The following is a 26767-nucleotide window of genomic DNA, read 5'->3' on the forward strand; positions in this document are numbered from 1 at the left end:
ATAGCCACTAATGAAATAATTTTTAATTATATTATATGTTATACATTTGCTAATAATCTTCGGTATGATTATTTAGCTCATCTCAATAAGACAACTATTTTAACAATCGAGGTCTTTGATTTCGTTGTGTGTATTGGTTAAATCATTATCGTAAAAAATTGACTTGATCAGGTTTAGAAAGCTCCTTGATTGGGACACAATTTGTTTTTTAGATGATAGTTATCATCCGATCAAATGTGTAGCGATACCTGATCAACTTCATTCTTGTTACGATTGATAAACTCCATACTACGTAAAAGATAGACTATTCAAATAAAAAAATAAAGACTCTGGTGGGGGTCATCGATATCAAATGTTCAAGTAAAAGAGATTTATCAAATGTTATCCGATCAGGCAGTCACCGATATCCGATGATCTCTGATTTTGGTGGCAACGATGGAATCAGTGAGACGTGAAATCCTAATTGTTTAAATTGACCATTGTAAAAATTGAGTTGGAAATGATTTTTTGATAAGCATCCAATAATGTCAATATGGATGTGCTAAGTCCTTAGTTTTAGCTTAATTACGTCTTTAATTTAGTTGTTTCATTTACTTTTGCACATAAGGTTATTTTGAAGATGTTTCAAGAAAATTGTGCGAATAAGGCTACTTTTGAGGCTATGGACGACCCCCGAGGGTGGCCAAGTCCCAAGAGCTAAGAAAAGAAGGCCTGGAGGTGACCCGAAAGCATAGAAGGCCAAGACGAGGACCAAAGAGCAAGAGTTGAAGCTGAAGCTGAAGGCCTCGGTACCGATACCAAGGTTGTGGCGGTATCGGTACCGAGGAGGTTAGAGCGGCCAGCAATAGTGAGCTCGGTACCGATACCAAGGTTGTGGAGGTATCGGTACCGAGAGGCCTTCGCAGTAGATTTTTAGGGCATTTTTGGGATATTTCGTACACGAATGAGAGCCCGTATTTAAGCCTCGTGATGTCACAAAACATTTAGATTGCACTTTTTAGATCTAGACTAGGATTTACATTTCTTGTTGCTTACTCTTGCTATTGTTCTTCATTGTTCTTGATGTTCTTAGTTAATTCTGCACTTTTCTCCCTTAATTAGTTTTTGTTTGTTATTTTACTCTTCATTAAAGTTGTAGCTATGCTCTTGATCTATCTTAATCTCTAGTTTAATTTGAATTACATTATGTTTTCAATAATTAGCTTTATTGATTCAATTCCTAGCATGAGTGAGTATATAATTAGGCTTAGTCATGGGGTGATTAGCACTCCATGACTTGAATTGATTACGTTTTTCTATCAATAAATCTTCATGTTTAGTTGGAAAATTAAGGTAGTTCGTGTTTGTCTATCAAATCTTGGCGGTGTTAACATCTTTGATCATACATAGGCAATAGCAAGTCTAATTGCCACGCATCGATGCTTAGAGTTATGTCATCCCTTGCGTTTGCGTTTGCGTTTGCTAGATGCGTAGGCAATAGCAAGTTTTTGCTAGATGGGCTTAATGATAAATCCTCCGAGTTGGGAGATCGTTGAATCGTATCTCAACCCGAGTAATTCGAGAGGAAAGTTGATTGATTCAAGTTATGAGTACTAAACCCCCCTAGACCTAACCGCTTCGTTAAATTATTTTCAAAACACACTTAAGTTGCACTTTTTCTCCATTTCAAACTACGCCTAAAGTTAGCTGTCTCAAGGCCGCAAATCTTACTTATACAAATCCAATCGAGCCGTGATGATATTCCCTTGGGTACAATACCCGGACTTTCGAATTCTTATGCTTCAAATGCCGTATTAGCCATACGCTTGAAAGCTGATTGATTCAAGTTATGAGCACTAAAACCCCCTAGACCTAGCCGCTTAGTTAAATTGTTTTCAAACACACTTAAATTGTATTTTTTCTCCATTTCAAACTACGCCTAAAGTTAGCCGTCTCAAGGCCACAAATCTTATTTCTACAAATCCAATCGAGCCGTAATGATATTCCCTTGGGTACGACGTTACCCCGACTTCCGGATTATTATGCTTCAAATGACGTATTAGCCCTACGCTTGGGGTGATCATATCTATTGATATATCGACGGACGAAGCATTTTTTAATTCTATATGTTCAATGTAATTGTTAACAAACTAAGTCTTGTGTTGTACTTAAACATACGGTATCCATTTGACCGCGACACAATTATGACGATCCAGACCGTTGATTTTGTTTTTCTTATTGATTATATCATTCTCGTAAAAAAAATGTCTTGATCGGGTTTAAAAAGCTTCTTTATCGAGATACAATTTCATTAACAAAAATTTTTTTTCTGTTTGATCAAGTGTGTAGTGATACCCGATTAACTTCATTCTTGGTAGGAATGATAATTTTCATAATATGTAAAAGATAGACGATTCAGATAAAAAAATAAAGACTCCAGTGGGGGTCGGGATGCATCTAAAATTTTGCCTTAGTCAAAATAAGTAATATTCCCATTAGATACATTCTTTGGGGTCGTGGTGATAGTGCTTCGAGAAGATCCTGTAAAATACAAATATAAAAATTACGAAATAAAGCTTTTGTTACTGAAACAAAAATAGAGCCTAAAATATAAAACATAATTCTCATGGGAGCAATGATCAATTATTTTAGATAGACAAAGCAAGAATCTATGCAAAGGAAGAATTAATGTGGCGGAGCTTAACCCTTTTTTTTTTCCCTCCAAATTTTGTTTCATGAGTGAGCTAAGATGTTGTGTTCACCAACTAAACAAGACCGAACCAACTAATTGATCAATTCACTACTACAAGTCTATAGGTTTTGATTTTTACCGTGCTCATCAATTGCTCAAAGGTTTGGTCTGCTGTAAATTAGTAAATTACATCCACACATCAGTACATTTTGTTTGTTGTGAAATCTGTGTTTGAGAACAAAAACAAAAAATTTTGAAAACAAAATTAAAAAAATTGAAAATAAAAACTTTACCAAACAGAGCCTACGTGATTTTGTTATTGTTTTCTTATTTTTGTTTAATAGTAAGATCTTGATCTCTAACTTGTGTTTCATCTTAATTTCATAAATGTCGACCGAATCTGAAAGTGGCAATGGGACCCCCAATTGGTCAAAACCCTATGATGATGGCTACCGAATCTGAAAGTGGCAATGGGACCCCCAATTGGTCAAAACCCTATGATGATGGCTTAGACTCCTCCAATCCTGATGGCAGTTCCTTCGGTTCCTATGAACCACGGGAAGAAACACGAGAAAATGCTATTTTACCTCACTACCCTTAACTTTGCAAATTTTTTGGGAGAGAACGATCATGTCATTGTCGAGGGTGAGCAAGATAGACAGGCGTTAAAGGTTGTGGGTACCTGAAAGAATTCAGACTTCTTGTGATTAGTTAGGTCCAAGGGATCTTGCATGAGATTCTTGCCGAAGGAATGATGTTGAGCCCTTCCAGGTGGCGGATGTGATTGAGAAGTTGGCTTTGGTTGAAAAGACTTCAAGAACTACTTGAAGCACAAGCGTAAGCCGATAAACATTGAGGATTTTATCGTTAGGCTTCGCATTGAGGAGGACAATAAAAGGACTAAAAAGAAAATGGGAATACCTACATGGCCAAGGCTAATGTGGTGTGCATGGCCAATCTTCAGAAACGAAGAAGAAGCAGTCGAACAAGCAATCAGGCAAGCAAAAAGACAAAGGGTTCAAGCAAGGACATAAAGGTGGTGTGGCCAAGAAACTAAAGTTTCAGTTTTCAAGGCAAGTATTTCAATTGTGACAAGGTTGAACTCTGTGCATCAAAGTGCAGAAGCCGTAGAGTAAGCCAAAGTCTTAGGCTAATATGACAAATTTGTTATTTTTTTTGCGATTTTATGTTAGATTCATAACATAAATTATAAATCACAGTCGATTGTGATATACTCATTGTATATCCGTGAAAATGCAAATGATGGACACATTTTATATTACGTGAATGTGATAGATTTATCCTGATAAAGTTAATATAATGAATTTATCACAATCGAGTGTGATTTATGATTTATGTTATGAATTTATCATTGAACTACAAACAAATTTATCATGCAAATAATACGTTTACCATAAAAAATAAAGTTATCGCAAAAGCAAACAAAATATAAAAAAATTACTTAAAATATCCTTTATGGTAATTTCAAATAGGCATATAGAGCCATAAATTGTACAATAGACGAGGTATAGCTGAGAAAAAAAATAAAAATTAAAGTTGAGCTAAAAAACAAAACGACTACTACATATGATGTGCGAGGCTTTTTCTTTCTCCAGTTTGAGAGGGTAAATAATACTCTCTCTGTCCCATAATGTAGAGACCCGTAAATTTCTTATTTAATTTTAATATTTGTAGTTGAAAAGAAAAAGAAAAAAAAGAAAAAGAAAAGGTTGAAAATGACATGAATACGAATGTAGAGGTTATATGTGCAAAGGTTTGGAAAGTTTGGGGTGTTGGTGTGATTAGTGCATGCGTGTATACGTGTGTCGTGTATACCAGGGAATTTTGTTTCCTTTTTTTTCCCATTTTCATCTCAGCTCTCTCTCTCTCTCGGGTCTCAGCTCTCTCCATCTCTTTCACTTTCTCACCCAAAAACTCATCTCCAATCTTAAAATTCACAATAATCAATCTCAACTGTATCTTCTACTTGCGTATCCAAGCTCGTATCGCATTGGATAGAGCTCGGTTTGGTGTATTTATGTTCAGTTTGGATTCCGGAAGCTAGGATTTGCTCAACCTCTTCGATTTTGGTTTGGATACTCGAGATAAGAAATTTTACCTCTCTTTATATGTTATTTGGGTGTTCCTATGCCTCATTTGAACTTATATTGGTTGTTATTGGGATTGGATCAAAATCTGTCATGCGGTAAAAAATCACCAGAATTTCGGATTCCTACCGGTAGGACTTATTCCCTACCGGTGGGATTATTAATTTTTCTCGGGCACCTACCGGTATCATTTATTTTTCTACCCGTAGAATTTTTGCGAACCAAAATTTTGTTCCTTCTGTTTTGGGCTTCTACCAATGTTCTGAATACCGTATCGGTCAGGGTACCGATTTTTCTACTGGTACGGTACGTACCGGTATCGGTCAAATACCGGGTACTGTTTCGGATTGCTCGCTATAAATTTTTTTTTTAAAAAATAAAGTGTATATATGTACATCAAAAACAAGAAAAACAAAATGAGTGTGTTGTGTTGTACCCTATCAAAACTCTAAAAAGTTAGAGTCCCAGCCCATTTTCTCTCAGCCCCGTTCAAATAGCCCCTGCTCTCTCTCTCTCTCCATTAATGAGGAAAACGCTTCACCAACTCCTACAATACCAAGGATATGGAGATGGAACAGCCGTTCTAAAGCTTCCGAGTACGTTCGGATGTAATTGCTCTGAACTCGTATTCTAATCCGATCTTATTCCTTCCTTTTTTTTAATCTGTGATTTGGTTCCTCTTCTCGCATTTTTCCTTCTCTCGCATCACCGGTACACTGCCGGAATTTTAGGTACGCCTTCGGCGACAGGGAGAAGGAGCAGCGGGGGAGGCGGGCGTTCGTCAGGCTCGTGTACCAGCTGGGCAACGGGGCTTGGATCTTCTTCTGGGTTCTGTTTGCAAAATACTGGACGAAATCTCCGGTAAGCCCATCTCGGCCGAGATCGTCCGAATTAGCCGGTACCTAGCGGTAAGGACCGGTATTTGGTCCGAAACAGTATTGGAGTGTTAGGATACCGGTTTTTTTCAAATCCGGTACGTACCAGCTGGTACCGGCCGATACGGTACGGAATTGATAACTATGACTTTTACCGGTAGAATCCAAATCCCTACCGATAGGCCACCAGTCAAATGTTATGATCACCTGTGTCGGTGCAAACTCTTTCTTCCTAAAGCCTTGACCGCTTCAATGGGCATACATAATTATTTATACACATAAAATAAGGAATCATGCAGTCATGTTTGTCTTTATGTGCCATGTGATGAATGTATATATTGGAATTGTTTAAATTAGTGGAATTGTGAAAGGATAAATATGAGCTTCATGCACGACATTTGTACGAATGGTACACTCGAGTATGTGAATGACACAAGTACATTCAGAGCCCATCGACGGATGGGTGTCTGACAGGAGATATCGGGATCTCATAATTAGCCCGGCAGGAGCTAATGCTCATATTGTATACTCAAGGCCTAATCTATAAGGTGGACACTTGACAGGAGATGTCAGGATCCCATAATTGGTCTGGCAGGAGTTAATGCTCATATTGTATACTCAAGGCCTAACCTACAAGGTGGGCGCTTGTCAGAGGATATCGGGATTCTGTAACTGGCCCGACAGGAATTTCGGCTCAGACACACAAATGATACGAAACATTGAGACACAAGTTGAACAAGTACGACTTATGAGTTTGAATAAAAGAAGGATTGGAGATATTGGGACATTTTATCATGATAGTTGCGCATCCTTCGTTGTCATTTGATTTTCCATCATTTGTTCTTTCATTTAGCTCATTTAAATATAGAGTTTGTGTAGACTTTTCTACTAGACTAGTATAGCTCAAGCCTTATATTATTTTCAGGTACTAATCCGGAACCATAGCTTGCATGCGTGGAGTGCTTGGAGTATGGACATCATTTTCGAAAGCTAATTAAAGAAGTTACTCATTCATCTTTGTAAATTTCTTTTGAAAGATCAATTTGTAACTAAATTGTAATTCTTTTGACTTGAAATATTGTAATCCTTAATCCTCTTTTGAAATTTGATACTTTTGTTAATTTGCGGCCGTGGAGCCGATGTTATAACATTTTGGAACCTTGTGAACTTGAAAGTATTGTTGTGGGAATGAGAATACGGTAATCTTTTGGGTATCGTAGGAAATATCGTGAGGATTTATTTATGGAAAATCTCTTATATTTATGTTAAAAATCGAGAGCGTGACACATAAAGTTTGGTATTTTCAGGAATGTGCGACATTTTTAAATTGCATATATCTTTCAATCCATAATGTTTTAGGCGATTTTTTGAACTTTGTTTAATAGAACAAATTAAAATCTATCAAATAAGATCCATATTACTTATAAAAAATATTATATATTAAAAGATATAGTTAATTTTTTCATAAGGCTGGAATAGTGAAAGTGCCAAACTTTATGGGATGAAGGGAGTAAAACTTAGACCATTTGGTGTATACCAAATGCGCATTGTGTTTTGTGGAATCCATCTCGGATACACAAAATGTATTTCTATAGAAAATCATTTCAGTTGAATATCAATAAGGGCTTGATCATCATGTCTTTCCTCAATTTTCTGATAGCAAATTAAGCAAAGAATCAATCAAGCCTTTACCGATATTTGATTGAGCATATTTCTTACAAAAATTCTTAACAAAATATTTAAAAAAATGAGCAGCTCTGATTAATTTAAACCCCGATGTGAGTTCCACACAATGCGGTGTTGCAAAATAGTGTACCCAAAAAAGGATGAGTACTGCTATAGGTACTAATGGCTACCGTACAGACAGCGTACCGATGGCCACGCGGGGCCCAATATGGGTCCCGCACGAAAAATCCGAGCCGTTCAATAATTTTAAAACAAAAAACAAAGTGTTTGTAGCTGAAAATCATATCAATCCAGTATGTGTAAGTGCTCGATCCAAGCTTCCCATTTTTCATCCAATCTTTCCATTTTTTCCAATTTTCACAAAATGGAAAGATTGGATCGAGCACTTACATATGTCGGATTGAGCTGATTTCACACGTGGTCCGTGTGGTTTTTTTTTTAAAAATTATTAAACGGTTCGGATTTTTCATGCGAGGCTCGTTGTGGGCCCTGCATGACCATCAGTACGCCATTGGTATGCAAACTGTCGGTCCTCATACGTATCTTTTTCGTAGAAGGCTCGAGGGTGAATTCGACTTTTGCTGCTAAGTCGACGGTGCTGAGAGCGGCGGTCCACACACTTCCCGTGATTAGAAAAAGGAATTTTTCGAAATTTTGCGGTGCAAGGCGGTTCGTCCACAGGGAAAGGGATTTCGCTACTCCTACACGATACATCCAAAGAAAAGGAAACCACGAGGTCGCGTCGTTCCTTTTCCAAGGGTCTGGGAAAACCGAGCAAGTCGCCGTGAATCGTAAAACACAAGTGCTTCTGCACTGGCGACGACGACGACGACGACGACGATGGCAGTCTTCGCGCATCGATTTCCCTCCGATCCTTCGACGGTTTAGCCCTTCTCCGAAACAGCCACCACCTCAGACTCCTTCACTTCTCAAGGTAATCATCACCTTTTGATACCATAGATTCAGGTGTTAGGGCTTCATTTGAGCATCTGAGATTCGATTTGGTTATAGGAGGCCTTGACTTATGCATTTCCGTCTCCTGTATTGACGAACGAGCTGGTTGGAATCTTGTTTGGCGTGTCGAGTGAAGAGTCTAGGGTTTTGATTTTTGGAATCAAGTGTTTTTTTGAGATTTGTGTTTGATTTTTCATTAGCTTCGGTTTCACGCATAATCTCAAACCTTGTACGTACTACATAGTGCATAAAAGCCTTGTCCCGTTTTGAAAAATCAAAACCTAACCAAACCGATGCAGCAATAAAACCGACTGAATTATTCAAATATGGTTCTGTTCAAAAACAGTTGTTTTGGCATTAGCAACACCCCATGTTAATTGCTTTAATTAATATTCATTTCAGTTAATTGTGTATGGGTGGTTTCATCTGTATGGACTATTGTTTGGGAATTGAGATTTGGTTAAGTTAGAGGAGGTCTTAACTTGTAGGTTTCCATTTCATATTGGCTTGAATCTCTTTTAATATGTCAGCAAAGAGTCTAGGGTTTTGATTTGGGTCAATGGTTTTTCGGGATTTGAATTTGAAGTTCAATTGTGTCAGCTTCACGCTTAATCATTTTTTTCTTATCATTACCTCCTCTGCGTTAACTGTCATATTCAGTTTGCCTTTTCTAAGGAAGAGGAAACAGAATTTAGCAACACATTATTTCATTGTTCTTATCATAAGTAATGAAAAACTTGCAGCATCCGAGCCCGGATTTGTCGTGTTAAGTCGGTACATTTTCTCTCAGTGGTCTCATCTAATGTGATAAATTTTTTTGATTGGAGTTGTTAGTGTTTCCTTCGAATGCTGTGATTGGTTTGATATAGAAGGTTTTAAACATATAAATCTATGGAACCATGTTTTTTGAATACCCTAGGTCCCTAACCATTTTTTTTCTTGTTATTATGTGATTCCTATAGTTTAAGGCTCCAATTGTTTCAGAATAAAATGTTTTCCAGGAAAATGTTTACCATTTTCCCTTGTTTGGTTGGATAAAGAGTGCAAAAAATATTTCACATGTAAAATGTTTTCCATCGTATGAGTGAAAATGTTAAGAAACCCCGTAAGTCATTTTTGGGTGAAGAGACCGTAAGTAATTCATCAATTCCGTTGTTCCCTTTCAACCCTAGAAAGCAAAATTCTCACACACCAATCTTTCCATGGGGATCAATATCAAACAAGAACCATGGGGATCAATATCAGACAAAAATTGCAGGAACTACCATGTGTACGTAATCTCTCTTACACTACCAAGTTCCTGCATAAACTTACTCTCTCTCTCTCTCTCTGTACGTATATACCTGGCTACATATATCCATATACACGTGTGTGTGTCTAAAAGTATATTTATCAGGGTGTGTTCGTGGCTATGTTTATGCAAAACCACAACATCTCTAGTCAATTTTCTTTTTAAAAGGTTGGATCCATTTCAATGGAAACTATTTTTGAATTGTCAACCAAACATCTGAAATAAAAATGATAAGATTGTTTTCGGTAAAGTTATTTTTCCAGAAGAATATTTTACATCGTAAACTGTTTTACCTCAAAACCAACGGAGCTGAAGTGTTCAACTTTCGTGTTCAGTTTGCTTTCTATTCAAAGACTGAGGAAAGGGAACTTAGAACCTCGTAGTTTTATAGTTTTATTGTATTCAAGTTGGATGGATGAAAAGATAGTTTATTGGTGTTCCATCTAGAGGAAGTCAGGGACTATTTTGTTTAGCTTGCGGGTAATATTGAGCACCGAGTTTTGATTTGGTTGTAGTTCTTAACGCATAGATTTTCGTCTCGTATAGTGGTTAAGCAGCTGGCTAGAGTTTTTCCCAATATGTTGAGTGAACAGTCTGGTTTTATTTTTGGATAAATGTTATTAGATTTTGATTTTCATTAGCTTCAGTTTCTTACCTACTCATTTCCCCCCATTCTGTGTGTCGTCTGGTTTAAATGGTGTATGCGGTTTGCCTTTATATTAGAAGATCAAGGGAAAAACGTTAAATAGGAATATTTGCTGCTCAGATCTCAAATAGAAAAAAAAAAAAAATCAACTTCTAAACAAGTTGAGTTGTTATGACTATTCTTATTTCAAGTAATTGGTTCTTTCAATGAGTGACATGTTTTGTGTGTGCTTTCATACATACAATCCCCCTCGCATGATGAGTAAGATGAACATTCTTTAAATTAGCTAGATTATTTGATGATGCAGAGTCATGCCCACATTTACAGCAATAGCTTTGGATCGATTGATTGAACCAGGAGCTGCAAAATCGATGACAACTGTGACGAATGTTTCTGACTCAAAACTCGACCGGAGAAATAATACTATCAATTCAAAGCTGGAGAGGAGGAATAGTACTTCAACAAGGACAACACTGGATAAGAAGCATCACTGGGCTAGGATAAAACCGGCACTGTATGCCACACCTAAGTCAACTCCACTTCCAGATTCTCCATCTTCCTTCGCTCCATCTCCGTATATTGTGGATCACAAACGGCGTGGGCCACGCCTTCTCAAGAGCTACTCTGACGATGATGTTGCTGGTCGCAAGCGGGCTCCTGAAGAAGAGAAGGTTGGCGATAATACAAAAGTTGCTGGAAAGGAGACGACGGATTTGACCGAGGATGTTGCCTGCAGTGTTACTTGTCCTGTAGAACAAGAGCATGTGAATGGTATTTCTTCCGAGGAACCTGTAATTAGTGAGTTGAGCAGCAGTTCAGCTGCACAAAATGGTTCAGCTGTACAAAATGGTTCAGCGAAGTCTGTTGAAGAAGGTGGAGAGCTTGAAGATTTCCTTGATCCGCAGGACTCGATGAGTGCTAAGAGCAACACTGAGGGAGATAGTAACAGTGGGGTGGAACGGTCTTTGTATCAGACTACACCAGTTGCTGAGTTTTATGATGCTTGGGAAGGTAATCCTTCTAAAATTCTGGAATTGTCTTTTCAGGATCATGTTGGCAAAAACATGTTTGGTTTCCCCTTTTTTTGCTGGTATTTTCATTTTTCTAGAGTTGTAATTCTTAATCATCTGCCTTCGTATTTCTCATCATTTTATATGGTAGGTTTATTTGAATTCTATCTTCATCAGTTAGCAGAATTTTTTTTCCATATGCTATGAGCTTTCTGCTTTATCTGTCACAATCATTACTGGTATTGCAGTACGAATTACATTTTTTTCTTTTTTTCTTTTTTGGATTGGCAAATTACATCACAATCTTACCTTTTAAACTCCTGTTACAATGTTGGTAGCTAACTAGCTTTTCTTGCTATCCATAGAATTATCTTCTGACAATGGACGACAGCCTCCTCCTCTTGATATTGAATGTGAATTGCGTGAAATAAGGTTGAGTTTATTAATGGAGATAGAAAATAGGAAGCAGGCAGAAGAAGCCCTGGATAATATGCGAAGCCAATGGTTGAGGATTCGGCAACAGTTATCTTTTGTAGGGTTGACGATACCTGCAGAGCCTATTTCTTTAGCTGAGGATGAGCGATTGGGTGTTGATCCTGTTGAGGAGCTATGCCGTCAAGTTTATCTTGCTCGGTTTGTTTCACATTCCATTGGGAGGGGTACTGCAAAGGCTGAGGTTGAGATGGAGATGGAAACCCACATAGAGTCAAAGAACTTCGAGATTGCTCGGTTGTGGGACAAATTGCATTACTACGAGGCAGTGAATCGGGAGATGTCCCAAAGGAACCAGGAAGCTGTTGGTAAGATATGTTTATTTCTTCTTTATTGGATGTTACATTTCTAAGCAGCTTGCTTTTACTGATAGTTTTACATTTTCAACTTATCTTTGTGCTGAATACAAGCCCTAATCAGGCTATCTTCATAAGAATAAGCAAACCCTAATCAGTTCAAAAAGTAAATTACCTTAAAATAACAATTAGCAGAAATCTTAAAATACTTTGTTCACCGGATTTGAGTGCAGAGAACATCATGAGTTTGCCATGTAGAAAACAAAACTGAGCAAGATTGTGTGTTTTGGTGAAGAAATCAGCCGCTACAACAAGAAGGAAACAAACAGCGAATCAATAGTGTCTAGTTGAAGATGACGGCGAATGAAATGACAATCGATCTCAATATGCATCGTATCAATTGTTGCAACCTGAATTACACTATTATTATCTCAATAAGGCATCATGATAGCCTCAAGAGAAGCATTTGTACTTGATGGAACCCATCAAATCCAACTATTCAGCATTAGCATACACCATTGACTTTTGCTCAGGGAAATCGCTTGTCCAACCAACATTAGCGTAAGCCCAAAGAGTTGTTTTTGAAGTGGAAGAGAGCAGTAAATCTTGAAAAGTAGAAGCTTGTACATAGTGCAAAATGCTTAATATAGCAGCCCAATGCAATGCGCAGAACGAAGAGCAGAAACAACCGAATGATGTGGACTACATAGGCAACGTCAAGACAAGTCACACAATGAGATAATCCTAAGAGCCTACTTATTCACGATCCTTTGTAGTATCTTGAAGAGAAACATCATCTGAAACAAAGAACTTTTGTGACCTAATCGGAGTATCTATAGTTTGCACAATGAAAGATTTCATTTGCACACTAGGACTGTGTCAAGAGGTAAGGAAACCACGATGCAGAGAAAAGAAGGAAATGACTGAAATATTTCTTTTAAAGCTTTTGAAAGTGAAACCAGTGGTGATGCCAGGGTATGAGCTGTGGGGTCACTTGACCCCGTGGCAGAAAAATTCTATCCTATTATGGTGCTTTAATTTACTGATGGACTAAAGGTTGACACCCTAAAAATTGAGTATGAACCCATGACACGTTAGCACCAAATAATTTTCCCACCACTATAGTCTCTCTCTCTCTCTCTCTCTCTCTCTCTCTCTCTCTCTCTCTCTCAATAAAGCACCACGTAAAACTTCTAACATGTATTGATTTGGGTTCAAGTTGGACTTTTTTATGGGATCAATTTCATTTAGTTAAAATTAACGATTTATGGTTCTAAATTCTAACAAATAACTATCCTGTAACAATATATTACCATGTAAGTTGACATAATATATAAACCTTCATAGTATTGCTAGGTTCTTAATTTAGGATCCATTTAATTAATACCTATGGTTCTTAGTTTTATCTTGGCGAGATTTCAAATCATTGGTATGTATAGCATACAAGTATACATGATATTTGAAACTTTATTTTTCTATAAAATAGATGGTAAGTTGTTAATTAGTATATATTATTATATCGATATTTGTATATGACCCCATATCCAACAATTCCTGGACTCGCCACTGCTTGAAACAAAGGAGTTTTCACCTCACTAATTATTATAGAATCAGAAATAATAATGATCATCTCACCAGTTAATAAGAATAGAAGAACCTGACCAGTAGATGTGTGACTAATAAATAATTAGGTGGAGTCCTGTGGAATGGGCTGAGAACTAATCTGTGGAATGACAGCTTGAAATCGCTCATACCAACCACAAGAAGACTGCTTAAGCCATTAAAAGCATGATGTAGATCCCACAAAAGGATCAGAGGGTTGAGAAATTCTTGGAGGGGGGTATATTAAAATTTAAATTAGGAAAAGGACCAGAGGGTTGAGAAATTCTTGGAGGAGGGGTATATTAACTTTGTCCGATCGAAATGATTTTTCTCATGGACAATGTTCTTGACGAGTTCTAAAACATGAACGGTTCCGATTATTAAAACATGCCTGGAAAAGACCTCAAAAGGGGATGAACAGGACCGTCGAGTCTGGAGAGGATACTGTTCCATTTTAATTTAATAATACATAAAGATACCTATTTGTATTGGATGTTTTGAAGCTTTTAGCCATACATCAGAATATGTATGTCATATGCAATTCTCGCCGTGATAAATCTGAAATGATACCTAAAATTACACTGGTATTGGCGCATACTGACATATACCAATAACATTAACGGTAACATAACAGATGCGGTATTTAAGACCTTGGTCATGGTGCCCATGAAGTGATGGTCTTGCTATTGTCTTAGGCCCTCAATATGTCACAGGTTATTGAGGTGTTTAGGCTTTTCATTAGTTAACGTCCACCAATTTTTTGGGCCCCGTTTGGATTTGTTATTATCTGTCAGGCAAGTTTTGTCTACTGCAGTTCTACCACCATACTGTTTGTGCTGTGTATGTTTACGGGTGTGGTGCTATTTTGCATGCATCATGGATGCTGCGATCTTATTGATCCCCTATTTTTTGCATGTTGTAGAGGTGTCACGGCGTCTTAGGCAAATAAGGAAGAGAAGGCAGAGTTGGGTGTGGGGTTCGATTGCTGCTGCAATTACACTTGGCACTGGGGCCTTGGCATGGACTTACCTTTCGACTGGAGGACAATCATCTTCCACCAGCAAATCCGTTGCTCCTCAGCAAGACTTTGCAGCGGAGTGAAGAGCTCTCGATAGTAGACAGCTGAATGGTGGTATCGTAGGAGAACAATAAGCAACCAAGAGGTTGAATATGCCATATTGTGAATACAATGTATTGCATTTCTGGGTTGCATATATAAATATATTCCACCTCCCAGGATGATGTATAGGTCCGGCTTAATAATTGAATGCGGTCTCTTACCAAGTGATGAATCCATCATATACATGGTCCATTTTTTTTGTATATAGAATCAGGTTTTCCTGTGCTGCTTGGCTGTCAAGGTTCTGTGGAATTAAATGGAGCTCAAGGAATGCATCAAATTTTGTTTATACATTTGGATCAGCTCCACGATGTTATGGGAAAGGGGCCAGACCGGGCGGTTAGTTTGTTGGCCCATCATTTCGGTCTAGTCACCTACCAAAACTGTTTGGTGTACGAAACTGAAGTAAACGGGCAAAACTGCTGCATAACCAGCAAACCTTGAGAACTGGACCGACTAGTTCAAAAGCCGAAAGTATTAGTTAGCCAAAACAGGCAAACGAGCTTACTGCTTCCCTTTCCTATGCGGGATGAAAGTGTTTGGGGAAGAACCGTTAAAAACGCACCGAACACAAGGTTTTCATGTTTTTCTATTTATATCATCTTTCAAAAGCCCATTGGGTTGTAAAAATGTCTAAGTTTCTGGGTAATTTTTCTTTTAATATCCAGAATTACTTCTTTATGCCCAATTTTTAATATGTACTAGTATTTTTATTTTTATTTTTTATCGGCATTATGTACTAGTAGAAGGGCACCTGATTGTTCCAAAGCAATACAACTTTGAAGAGGAGGTGAATTTCGTGCCCCAACTCCTCCTTTCTTATTTGCTTTTAGGCTTGGGTAGTACATTATACATGATGTATCTTGTATGTAAATACCTAAACAAGGAAAGCTTCAGAAGCGGTCATATTTTGTAGTACTTATTTAATTTTTTTTATTTGTTAGTTTTTTTTTATTATTATTTTTTTGTGACGAGACGAATCTAGAAATTAAAAAATTACGATTAAAACTTAATTTTTTTTGAATAAAGACAAAAATAAATCAATAAGTCAATTTTTTTTGTCTTTATTCAAAAAAATAAATTTTGATCGTAATTTTTTACTTTTTAAATTCTTTTTGTCATGAAGAATCAATAATGGGCAAGAGTAAACTTACTCACACGCACTTCAATTGGCAAATATTCTGAACGCAATTCCATCGTCCGTTTGCGAAGTAGTAAAATCATGGAGTGATAAAATCCTACTATATGACTTGGCCCCGCCGAAAGGGTCACACACACTCGAATCGAAATCTTGTCGAAGAGGATAACAGTGAGGTGGATACAGAATCCCAAAGAAGCTCTCGCACCAAAGGAATGGAGCTGGGGGGTCTCCATCTTCACCACTTGTCTGCAATAATCTACTCCTCCTATTCTCCTTCTCTCCATTCCTATTCTTCCTACTGTCGTTGCACCACGCACTTCCATCTTCAGGCTACTCCCCGGAACAATACAACCCTTACCAGTCGTACAAGGAGAGCTAAGACTAGTAGGAAGAAGATTAGAAAGAAGCCCCTTCTATCACTAGTAGAAGAGAACGAGGAACAAGATGAAGACGACGGCGAGGATTTTGACCCAGCTGCCGAAGCTGAAGCTTCAGCGAGGACGACGTCGTTGGATGGGGAGGACGTCGAAGATGAGGCCGACCACGAGTCATCCTCATATTCGAACGTCCTTTCGTTGAGTGAGAAGCCGGACAGGAACTTGGCCTTGCTCGACGATTACGACATGGACGAAGTCAATGCCCACCTCGACCCTAATCATCGCAGCGGTCCGTTTCTCCCCTCTGTCTTTTCTCGCCTATTTCGTCTGTTTGTTGCAGTTATTATTGAACATTTTTGTATTTGTTTGCTTCTTTGCATTTGATGGTGTTGAACGTACAAATTAGCCTCAATGTGAAAGCACTGCACGGTATAACGTTTTCACAGGGTGATATAGGAGGGCCTATCTAGTATAATTGGTTCAGAAGCAAATTAAAATCTAAATAGTGGATGGGTAAATGGTTGATGCGTGAAGATGATGCTTTAGAATTACGTGATTAAGCATGGAAAGAATCTCCCTGGCCCAAGTTTCAAACACCAGTTTTGGAAGAACGTAAGTCTGTACGAAGTGAAAGAAAAAGGGAACTCGCCATGCTCAACTTCAAACCTCAAAATCAAATCAGGGGAGACAAAGCAAAAATTTGCGCGTTTGAACCTTGATACAATTGAGTAATGGGGTGAACATTGTCACCATCCTCCTTATACACCCTTAAGGCGTGCCACCAAATATTATGAGCCCGAAACCAATAGGCCGGACGTAGCAATTTGGAGTTGATTTGTGTTTCTCAACCTTGAGGAATTGGAAGTCCTCTTAGATGACTTCTTTGGAATCACTAGGGAAGCATGCTTCTTCCTAGACTTGACCGTGGCAGCAAGATGACTCACTGTGACTTTTGGTCGGGCCATCATTCGATAAGTATCCTGTATTTAAATTAAATGCTTTTAATTTCGGATGTGTTTTGGATACGTGATATATATGCAAGGGATACGACATAATACGTTAGGGATACGGCGGGGGTTAAAATATTCAAGTAGTAGTGTTTATCAAAATACCACGTATAAGACTCATTTTGTGCATAAAAAGCACTATGTTAGTGTGGAAACTCCATTTTACCTAATTGAATGATAGAAATATGTATATGAGGTGAAAAATCAAACTGTGCTCTAATGTCCATGGAAACGAGAGGAACCAAAACTTATTGTGGATGTAAGGTGGCGGAAGCAAGCCTTTCGGGAATGGCAGTCACTACAATGGCTCTCAAGATGACCAGAGGTGGAGGAGAGATCTTGGGGCAGCCTTACAGAGGGAGAGGGAGAGATGGTAGTAGAGAGTGGTCAACTAGAGATTTAAGCTTGCTTAGTGTGTCTTCAATGCTGCCGTTTACTAGGTGTCAACTCTCCCTAAAATACGAGCCTTAGGGGAGCAGAGAGCCGGCTGTTGGGCTCATTCCCATTGGTGGGCTAAATGGAGGTTGCATGTCTTCCTCTTTGAATCTAGGTTCAGATATTGTGGCATGTATCATGGTGCTAACTGATGCCCCTTGGGTGATCCATTGAGGCTTGTATTATATGACCAAGTCAAGTGGTTGGTATGATATGGGCTTCAGTTGTAAAGAGACTTGAGAAATTGCAAAGAGGTTTTCTCTGGGGAGGTTTGGGGGAAGAGTTCAAATATCATTTAGTTGATTGGGTCATAGTTTGTGTGCCTATTGGAAAGGGAGGTATGGGAGTGAGGAGGTTAAAGCTTTTTGACCATAAGCTTGGAAAATGACTTTGAAGATTTGCTTGTGAAAGGGAGAGATGGTGGAGGAAGGTGGTGGTTGCGAAGTATGGTTGTGGGTGGGTAGAGTGGTCTTCTCTTACTGTGCGTTTGCCGTACGAGGTGGGGCTTTCGAGTGGAATCATAAAAGGGTGGGATTCGTTTTGTGAGATATAGTCGTTTGGAGGTAGTTGACAGGAGAAGGGTGAAATTTTGGGAGCATGTGTGGTGTGGCGAAATTTTGGGCGGCCATGATTCCTCTCTGTTTGATGTGAATAATATGGTTGGAGAGGAACTTTGAGATGTTTTGAAGGGGTGGATAATCCTTTGTTTGGATCAAAAGTTTTTTGGTTAGTAGCTTGTATAGTTGGGAGAATGGGGAATGTAATCCTCTCTTTACCAATTTATAGATTGGTGTGATCTTTTCTATTCTCACGGTAGTGTATAGGGCATTTTTTTGTCTGTAGCCTTTCTTTGTATATGGGCGGCATTCCCTTAATGCATCGTTTTTAATATATTTAATGCATTCTAAAAATCACTAGACGTTAGTCGGGTGGAAGAGGGGTGCCTAGCACCTAGCGGCCGACTAATCAACCGCCTAGAGACCTAGGTGGGCGACTAGTTAGGGTAGGCGGTAGACGCCTGCCTATACTGACTTTTAGAACCCTATATTCAATTACTTATCAAAGAAAAAAAGTTCCAGAAAATGGGAAGATGTGATATATCGGTGAGAAGGCTGCTCTGAAATTCCCATTTTGGATTGTCATGATGGTTTCACTATATTGGTCGTTTTGTCTTCTTACAATTTTGTTTTTAGACTAAATAAAATTTGATTCTTGGAGCTATTTTGTGGAGATATTTACTGCAAAGTGCCCAAGTCTTGAAGGAATGAAATGGGATGGCCATTGTATTTAGATATAATGTGCACTATTAGTCTGAAACCTGCAATTCTTGCTTCAACTTTTCATTCTAAGCTTAGGTCGCTATTGAGCTTTGATGCCAACAATGCAGGATATGTGGCTGTACTTGGCAAGCCAAATGTTGGAAAGAGTACACTTTCAAACCAAATGATAGGGCAAAAGCTCTCAATCGTAACAGATAAAGCTCAAACCACAAGACATCGAATCCTTGGTCTTTGTTCTGCCCCAGAGTATCAGGTTGGAAATTTTCTACGTAAAATGTGCTGGTGGCTGATTGTATGTTGCTCTTTATATACTTGGTTGGCTCTCATACTACAACAAAGCAATAACATTGAGGAAAAAATAGGAGCCCAATCGTGCAGAGTGAACACAAAGTGGCAAGTATGCAGTTCTGGAGAATATGGTTTCCTGATGCAAAAAGAGAGGGCACACTAGGATACCACTGACGTCTGATGATATCGTGGAATTTTTTTAGTTAATTGTTTTAGAACTTGGCATGTAGTCCTGATCCTCTCTCTCTCTCTCTCTCTCTCTCTCTCAACGTAAATATCTTTCATGTCAGCATTGTCTTTGAAATTGTACGATTCATGATTCCTTTCACATTCTTGCAAAGTCGGTGGCATGGTAATCTTGGCTGAATCAGTTTTAAAATAGAATTGGTGATGAACTGATGATCTATTGATTCATGATTTGACCCATGATTAGATTCATGCAAGTCTTGAGAATGTCACATCTGACAAATGTAGAACCCTTTTTACCTTTTTCTTTCAGGAAAAGCAAGCATATGATTCTATAGAGTTTTTTAGTGCAGAAATAGTCTACTGCTCATGCACAAGTTAATAGATCAAAATTGGTATACTATTTTTTGCTACTTGGGTTCTTATTCTCTTCTAATTCTTTTATGTTTTTTTCTCATCCCAAACAAGGAATAATAGGATTGCTTACCACAGCCTGCAAGAGATTAATTAGAGTTGAAATGTGTAACTCCATTCAAAAATACAAGTTAGTCAATTTCCTCCCCTCCCAATTCCCGTTATCAATTAAGATTGAATAACTTTTACAAATGAGTTATCAATTGTTGTTTTGGTGAAATAAACATCAAATTTGGTTCGAATCAATTTACACAGACTTTACTCTTTTACGATAGTTTTCTTGTACTTGTTCCTGTGTTGAACCGTGTTGATTGTGATTTCATATACTGTTTTGTAATAACTAAATTCTTTAATTCACAAGCCATAGCAAAATCAATTATGGGGTTACTAACATTTTACCCCCTTCAACTGGAACGGTTAGGTGACAAACCCTCTATTATGTTATGGAGGTTCATATAGATCACAAAGGGGCTCTGAGCCTCGAACTGTCCTACCTATTAGGCGACATGATAATCATTGATATTTTTCATTGTTTTAAAGTGTGATTCTTTAGTGTTGGCAATGTGTCTTGAATATCCAAATGCATATGTGTTTTCCATTGGATTTAAACATTATGACTGAACCTTTTTCTTAAGTATTCTCTTGATAGGATATTTGGATTTCTCTGACCAGTGTCAGGGCCTGCCCAACAGTTGTCCGACGTTGACACAGTACCTTCTTAGATGTATCTGGGCTTTTAGTTAGAAGAGAGACAATTTGCATTTAGATCTACAAGGCCTACTTCCAGATTTGAAGCCAGAGGGGTTGCGCTTTAAGGCATGTTTAGCAGGACTTGCTTGCCGTTTTTTTGTACCATATTCATTTGGTTCAGTGTGTATGAATTGCTGGGTTTCTTGATCTGGCTAGACATGACACCTGGTGGGAATAGGTTCAGGAGTGTAGCTGTTTGGCTTCTGTTTTCTTTCCATGGAAACTCCATGACAGAAACAAAACGTGAAATCCTTATAATGCAGGATAGTTCTTTTCAGTTCAGCACCCATCTCCTTCTTAAACTGACTTAGCATCTGATATTGATTATTAATTTGCTTATTTCAGTAAGTGAATTTCTTTGTGTATTTGCTTATCACTTATCTTGTGTTTATGTTCACTTAATTGAATCCCTTTGTGGCACTGTGCATGTGTACAAAGACGGGTATGCTTTTAAAATGTTTCACTTCTCGGGGTTTTCCTGCAGATGATCCTGTATGATACACCAGGAGTAATTGAGAAGAAAATGCACAAGTTGGACTCTATGATGATGAAGAATGTCAGAAGCGCTGCCATCGATGCCGACTGTGTCCTGGTGGTCGTTGACGCTTGTAAGGCACTACAAAAGGTTGGTTATTCAATTTGGGAAATTTGGATGGAGAAATTATGTTCTTTTAATTTTGTTTTCAATTATCTGTTTGTTATTTTCTAGATAGATGATATCTTGGAAGAGGGCGTGGGAAACCTAAAAGACAGACCACCTACTTTGCTGGTTTTGAACAAGAAGGACCTCATCAAACCTGGTGAAATTGCAAGGAAGATAGAGGTTTGGACTTTTTTAATATCAACTACTAATCTCTGGCATCAATAAGCATACTTATTTTCTAGTCTGATTGTGATACAAATGGTAAGTGGTTATCCTGTACTCAATTTCCTAGGTTCCTGTTGTCACTCTGGCCCAAGTTCTGTTTTGGGTTCTCCATCATAACCATCTGGTGGGTTCTGTAATTAACAACAATAGTAGGTGTGCCTGTCCGTTGTTTGTCATGCTGAGATTTTTTGGCAACACTTTTCCTTAGGTTGAAGTAATAGTTTTTTTTTTGTTTTCCCTTCATCTCATGGATTTGGAAGCTCGCTTATAAATTGATATGACTAAAACCTGGCAGTTAATTATGATCCAGAGTTGGAACTTTTGTTGGTGTTTCTTTAAGTGAATGGAACCAATCAGGAATACAGTTGGTCTCATGACCAGTTTTCGGTACTGGATAGACCTCTCTTCGTGTTCTATTTGTGTTGACTCTATGTTTCTTACTGTATACTAAGCAGTTGCCATTTTCCTTGTAGTGGTATGAGAAATCCACTGATGTTGATGAGGTCATACCAGTGAGTGCCAAATATGGTCATGGGGTGGAAGATGTCAAGGACTGGATACTTTCAAAACTTCCATTTGGGCCAGCTTATTATCCTAAGGTACACAACTGGTTAAAGTTTTTTCCTGTTGTCTTCTCCATCCAAAATGATTCATGGTACTTTTGCCTCATATATGGTCATCATTCTGTACTAACCATGTATGATGCATCTATAGTTGGAAGTGAGTTGGTAGTGTTGGATGTTTGGACTCCATGTAATGCAGGCAGTGACAACTGTGCAAAACTATGGATGAGAGATCATTAAAACTAAATTGGAAACGGGGAAACAAGGAACAATTAGGATTTGCATGGGAATTTCTTCGGAACTACGTTTTCTGTTATATCTCTCTCCCCGCCACCCCAAAGTTAGGAATCCTAGCTCCTCCCTTTCCTCTCTGTCAACTTCTTCATTTTCTTGTCAATACATGGGAGAAGGAAGCTATGTTTGTCATGATCTTGTGTCATTATGCTCACTCGTCAACTGTGTCTAGCTATCTATGGCTCAGTCTTGTTTTACCATTTATGTGACATTCTGCGGTACCCTTTAGAGGCAGAGGTTATTACCAATTCATATTGTTCTTAGGCTGAAGTGCATGAGAGAAGTTTTTTTTTTATTGATCAGCAGTGTGTGAGAAATGTTGGAATCAGCTTTGAGGTATCATAAGTTTTTCCTCCCTAGATCTCTGGCATGAATGTCTTAATAGTTACCCTGCAGTTGGAAGTAATAAAATGTTGCTCAAAAAGTTCCGTAATGACTGAGAGTACCCTAGAATTTTGGTTCCGTTACATCTATTTAAGGTTGAGTGATAAGTTAAAAGGCTTGTAAGAGCACAGACTGCTGGTTATAGCAATCATTCTTACATTGCTGTATGTAGGTACTCCGGTTCTTTTGATGATTCTCGTTACTAGTACTACGTCTATTTCTGAATGCGTCATTGCCTTGTGCTTTCAGGACATCGTTAGTGAGCACCCAGAGAGGTTTTTTGTAGGTGAAATTGTTCGAGAGAAGATCTTTATGCAATACCGAAATGAAGTTCCTTATGCATGCCAGGTACATCGATGTTATTTTCCCAGAACTCTAGCTTCTCTCGCATGGATACGTACTATGTATAAGATTTATGTCTAAAAGCTTCTCGGGGTTGGTAAGAAATTCTGATGATTATTAGGTTTATCAACCTCTGATTCTTACAGGTCAATGTAGTAGCCTACAAGTCTAGACCAACTGCAAAGGATTTTATCCAAGTAGAGGTTCTTGTTGAGAAACACACTCAAAAGATCATCCTCATCGGAAAGGTGAGTTGAAGCTTTGCTCAATGGTGTTTGTTGCTCTGGAGTACCCCAAAATGTAGTGTACTAGGGGAAATAATATTGGAACGAGATAGGTCCTCTGAATTTTGGTTGGTGCATGGCCAGAAGGCGGCCTCGTCATTGAGCCTTAAGATATTAAGAACTCCCTGCCTTTCAGGTAGCTGTAGTGGTTCATGCTTCTTTTGTCAGCTCTTAACAACTGGACGAATGTGTGCTTGGTCCACATGACACAATAGACACGCCATCTGCAATCATTCAGTGCGAGTATTACGTATTTCAGAATGATGCTTCGTTTAAAACAAACGAAATTTTGTCGAGGGTAAATGTTAGATATAGCAACTGGTTTGGAATTTAAAATACTGCCCTTTATATTTTTAAATAAAGATGCTTGAAATAAAAGGAATCTAGGTTTGGTTTATATTTTTCTTGGATTCAAAATTTATTACACATCCTCATTTATTCTTCGACAAGGTACGACTTGGGGAGAGACTGATCAATATCTTCTGGGAAATCAGTGCAATTTCCCTGACGGGGGAACGATTGCTGGATTGCAGAAATTTTAAGTTGTTTGAAAAAGAATGGAAGATAGGAACCATGCGTGCCTGGGTGTGCTTTTGCATGTTGCTTGTCTGGTTGTTTGATATTTCTGTTATTCTGCTATTGCAGGAAGGGAAAGCTTTGAAACAACTAGCAACTGCTGCTCGGCTGGACATAGAAGATTTCTTGCAAAAGAAAGTTTTTTTGGAGGTACCAACTGATCTTTGCACTCGAATTGTTATTTAGCTAGGTCATGCAATCCTTACTAATTAATGCAGGTTCCATTCCTTTAGAGTTTAGTCCTTGTGACATACGGCATTGGTGTCAGGTATGGCCGATGATTGTGTGACACATACCGCATTGATGCAGTGTGGGACTCCGCTTCAGCCCCTCCCTCACGTGCCGCCATAGTTGTTAAGGGCGAGAGGTGCACAGAGCTTTTGGGGCCTAGGCGAGAGGCAAACCTAGGCGAAAAAAATAGGAAAAATAGCATACACTAATACTATATAGCCTAAGACACAATAAAAAACAAAAAAAAGTGTACTGTTTCTAAAAACATTACAAAAAAAGGTTTTTTCGTTTTGATATGCAGTCTAATTATATGTACACACAAATAGATACACACCTATATAATTATGAAAACATTAAAAAAAAAACTTTTTCGTTGTCATAAACAGTATACGATATGTAGACTATATAAGCGAAGAAAAGATTGACTGATGATCGAGAGAGAAGAGATGAGACGAGAGAGAGGATTGAGATGATACATGTGCTATTTCCGTTTCTAGTGATCGAGAGGAGAGATTTACGATGGACCGAAATCAAGGCTGAAGGAGTGAAAGTAATATGTCTAACCTAGCTTTGATCCTATGGCTGTGATTGAAATTGAAAGAGGTGAAAGAGGAGTGCCTTTTCTCGCCTAGGCGCGCCTCGCCTGCGCTTCATTGAAGGCGCCTCGCCTGGGCTCAGTCAAGGCGCTTAAGCGCGCTTCAAGGCACTCCTTTGACAACTATGCACACAACGTGTTCACTTGGCAGCACCTGCCACATGCAGGCCAGGGTCATGCACCCTAGCCATCTCTGGTACCCAACTCTGAAACCATGTTGCATGGTCTTGAAGTTAGGGTGCCCTCATGCCTGTATACTTCTTATTACTTTGGTACCCAGGCGATGTGAGACTTCGCTTTATGCCCTCCCTCACACGTAGCGTGCTCACTCGCCAACACCTGCCGCGTGCAAGCCAGAGATATGCACCCTACCCATCCCTGGTACATAGTTCTGATACTATGTTACACGGTATTGGGTAGAATTCAACCCCAAAAGCTAGCTCTTGAAGTGAGGGTGTGCTCAGGCTTACATACATCCTATTACTTTGGTACCCAGGCTTGAAAGATTACAAGTCTATAAAACCCTAATTAGGAAAACGACTAAACTACCCTTAAAATAATATAAATTACAAGAGAGCATACAAAACCCTAAATATACGTTCACAGTCTAAGTGTCTGATCCATCCAATTTTCATGTCAAAGACACAGGAAGATTGCAGGATACCCATAGTTTTTAATAGTGTAGTTCTATTTTCTACGGCTGGTAGCCTGGTAATTACAGGTGTCAAACCATCTCATGCCTAGTATGACAGTTTAGTAATACTTCTGCAATAAACTTTGACACCAAAATATGTTTCCTTGGTAAATGTGCAATTATAGATTTCTTTACACCCTTACGGGCTTACCCAAGTGTTGAGACTCCCGAGACAGCTGTTCATGTATTTTGAAGCGTCGATAACATAATCTAGAGTAAGACTGCTGATTATCTGGCAAACCAACTAAGCAGTTCAGTTGGTGTGTATTAACCCAATTAGAATTCATTGATTGAACAGATTGAAGTGAAGGTAAAAGAGAATTGGCGGCAAGATGAAGAGCTTCTGAAGTACTATGGCTACGGTGGCCAAATCCGTGTTTTTTAATCTATATCTGCATTCCAAATGAACTGTGTGATGATGTAACAGCCCATGAGCCTGTAATCGATTTCATCAGCACCTGGACCCAGGTATTCCCCAATCTTATTTTGAGCACTGTATTGTATCTAACAGGAATATTTCTACTTCCTGTTTGTAAGAGGAAGTTTATAATCAGTGTTAGAATTTATTCGTTTTCTGTCTCCTTTTTATGGTTGCCCAGTCTCTGTTAAGATCATTTTTCAAGGCGTGCGCGATGATCATTGCCAGAGATCTACTAGTTTTGCATGCTTTACTAACCTAAAACCAGTCAGAGTATTAGTCAAATCTAGATGTTTGTAAGAGGAAGTTTATAATCAGTGTTAGAATTTATTCGTTTTCTGTCTCCTTTTTATGGTTGCCCAGTCTCTGTTAAGATCATTTTTCAAGGCGTGCGCGATGATCATTGCCAGAGATCTACTAGTTTTGCATGCTTTACTAACCTAAAACCAGTCAGAGTATTAGTCAAATCTAGAAAACAGCTCATTTACGATTACGTTTTAGTATGAGTTCACATATTAGTAAGCTGAACAATGACATTCTTCCATGATCATTCATTTATTTCAACTTGTTTGTTATTTGAACTAAGCACATGATGTGGGAATTAATGAGTTTATCGTTTTGCTTGAAGCCAAATACTAAGGTTAACGAACTCTTGGATTTAAGCTAGAGGATTGAGGAAGATATTTTGAACTAATGTTATGGGACTAAAAAACTACTTTAGACTCATTAATTTGATGAAGGCTGCTGCTAGAGGTGTTGTTTTGGTTACCACCATTGTCTTTTTGAATTTGTTTGAGACTCTGTGCTGGAGATTCTCTCAGTTGTCTCTGGTAGGCTCTTCAGATGCAAGCAATGGTTTCTCGTATTGGTTTTTCGCTTTTGCTGTTTA

The 26767-nt window shown here is 38.5% G+C and overlaps 2 protein-coding genes across 4 annotated transcripts; both read left to right on the forward strand.

The window, feature by feature from the left end:
• Positions 1 to 7939: 7939 nt before the first annotated feature.
• On the forward strand, positions 7940 to 15042 carry LOC131297915 (uncharacterized). Of its 3 annotated transcripts, none has more exons than XM_058323119.1 (4): positions 7940 to 8274; positions 10539 to 11242; positions 11607 to 12041; positions 14554 to 15042. In XM_058323119.1, exons 2-4 carry the CDS (start codon positions 10543 to 10545, stop codon positions 14730 to 14732), a joined length of 1314 nt encoding a protein of 437 aa, XP_058179102.1. In that variant the 5' UTR covers positions 7940 to 8274; positions 10539 to 10542; the 3' UTR covers positions 14733 to 15042. The 3 variants fall into 3 exon arrangements, with proteins under 3 accessions (XP_058179102.1, XP_058179103.1, XP_058179104.1); XM_058323120.1 differs by having other exon boundaries at positions 7991 to 8274; positions 10559 to 11242; XM_058323121.1 differs by having other exon boundaries at positions 7991 to 8274; positions 10589 to 11242.
• A 954-nt stretch (positions 15043 to 15996) lies between these two features.
• On the forward strand, positions 15997 to 26035 carry LOC131298582 (GTPase ERA-like, chloroplastic). Its single transcript, XM_058324065.1, has 9 exons — positions 15997 to 16558; positions 19099 to 19244; positions 21114 to 21254; positions 21339 to 21452; positions 21971 to 22096; positions 22988 to 23086; positions 23227 to 23328; positions 24010 to 24090; positions 25759 to 26035. The coding sequence occupies exons 1-9, from the start codon at positions 15997 to 15999 to the stop codon at positions 25843 to 25845; spliced, it is 1458 nt and encodes a 485-aa protein (XP_058180048.1). The 3' UTR covers positions 25846 to 26035.
• The last annotated feature ends 732 nt before the right edge of the window (positions 26036 to 26767 follow it).

This window comes from Rhododendron vialii, chromosome 8a (assembly GCF_030253575.1).
Source record: "Rhododendron vialii isolate Sample 1 chromosome 8a, ASM3025357v1".
Lineage (NCBI taxonomy): Eukaryota > Viridiplantae > Streptophyta > Magnoliopsida > Ericales > Ericaceae > Rhododendron > Rhododendron vialii.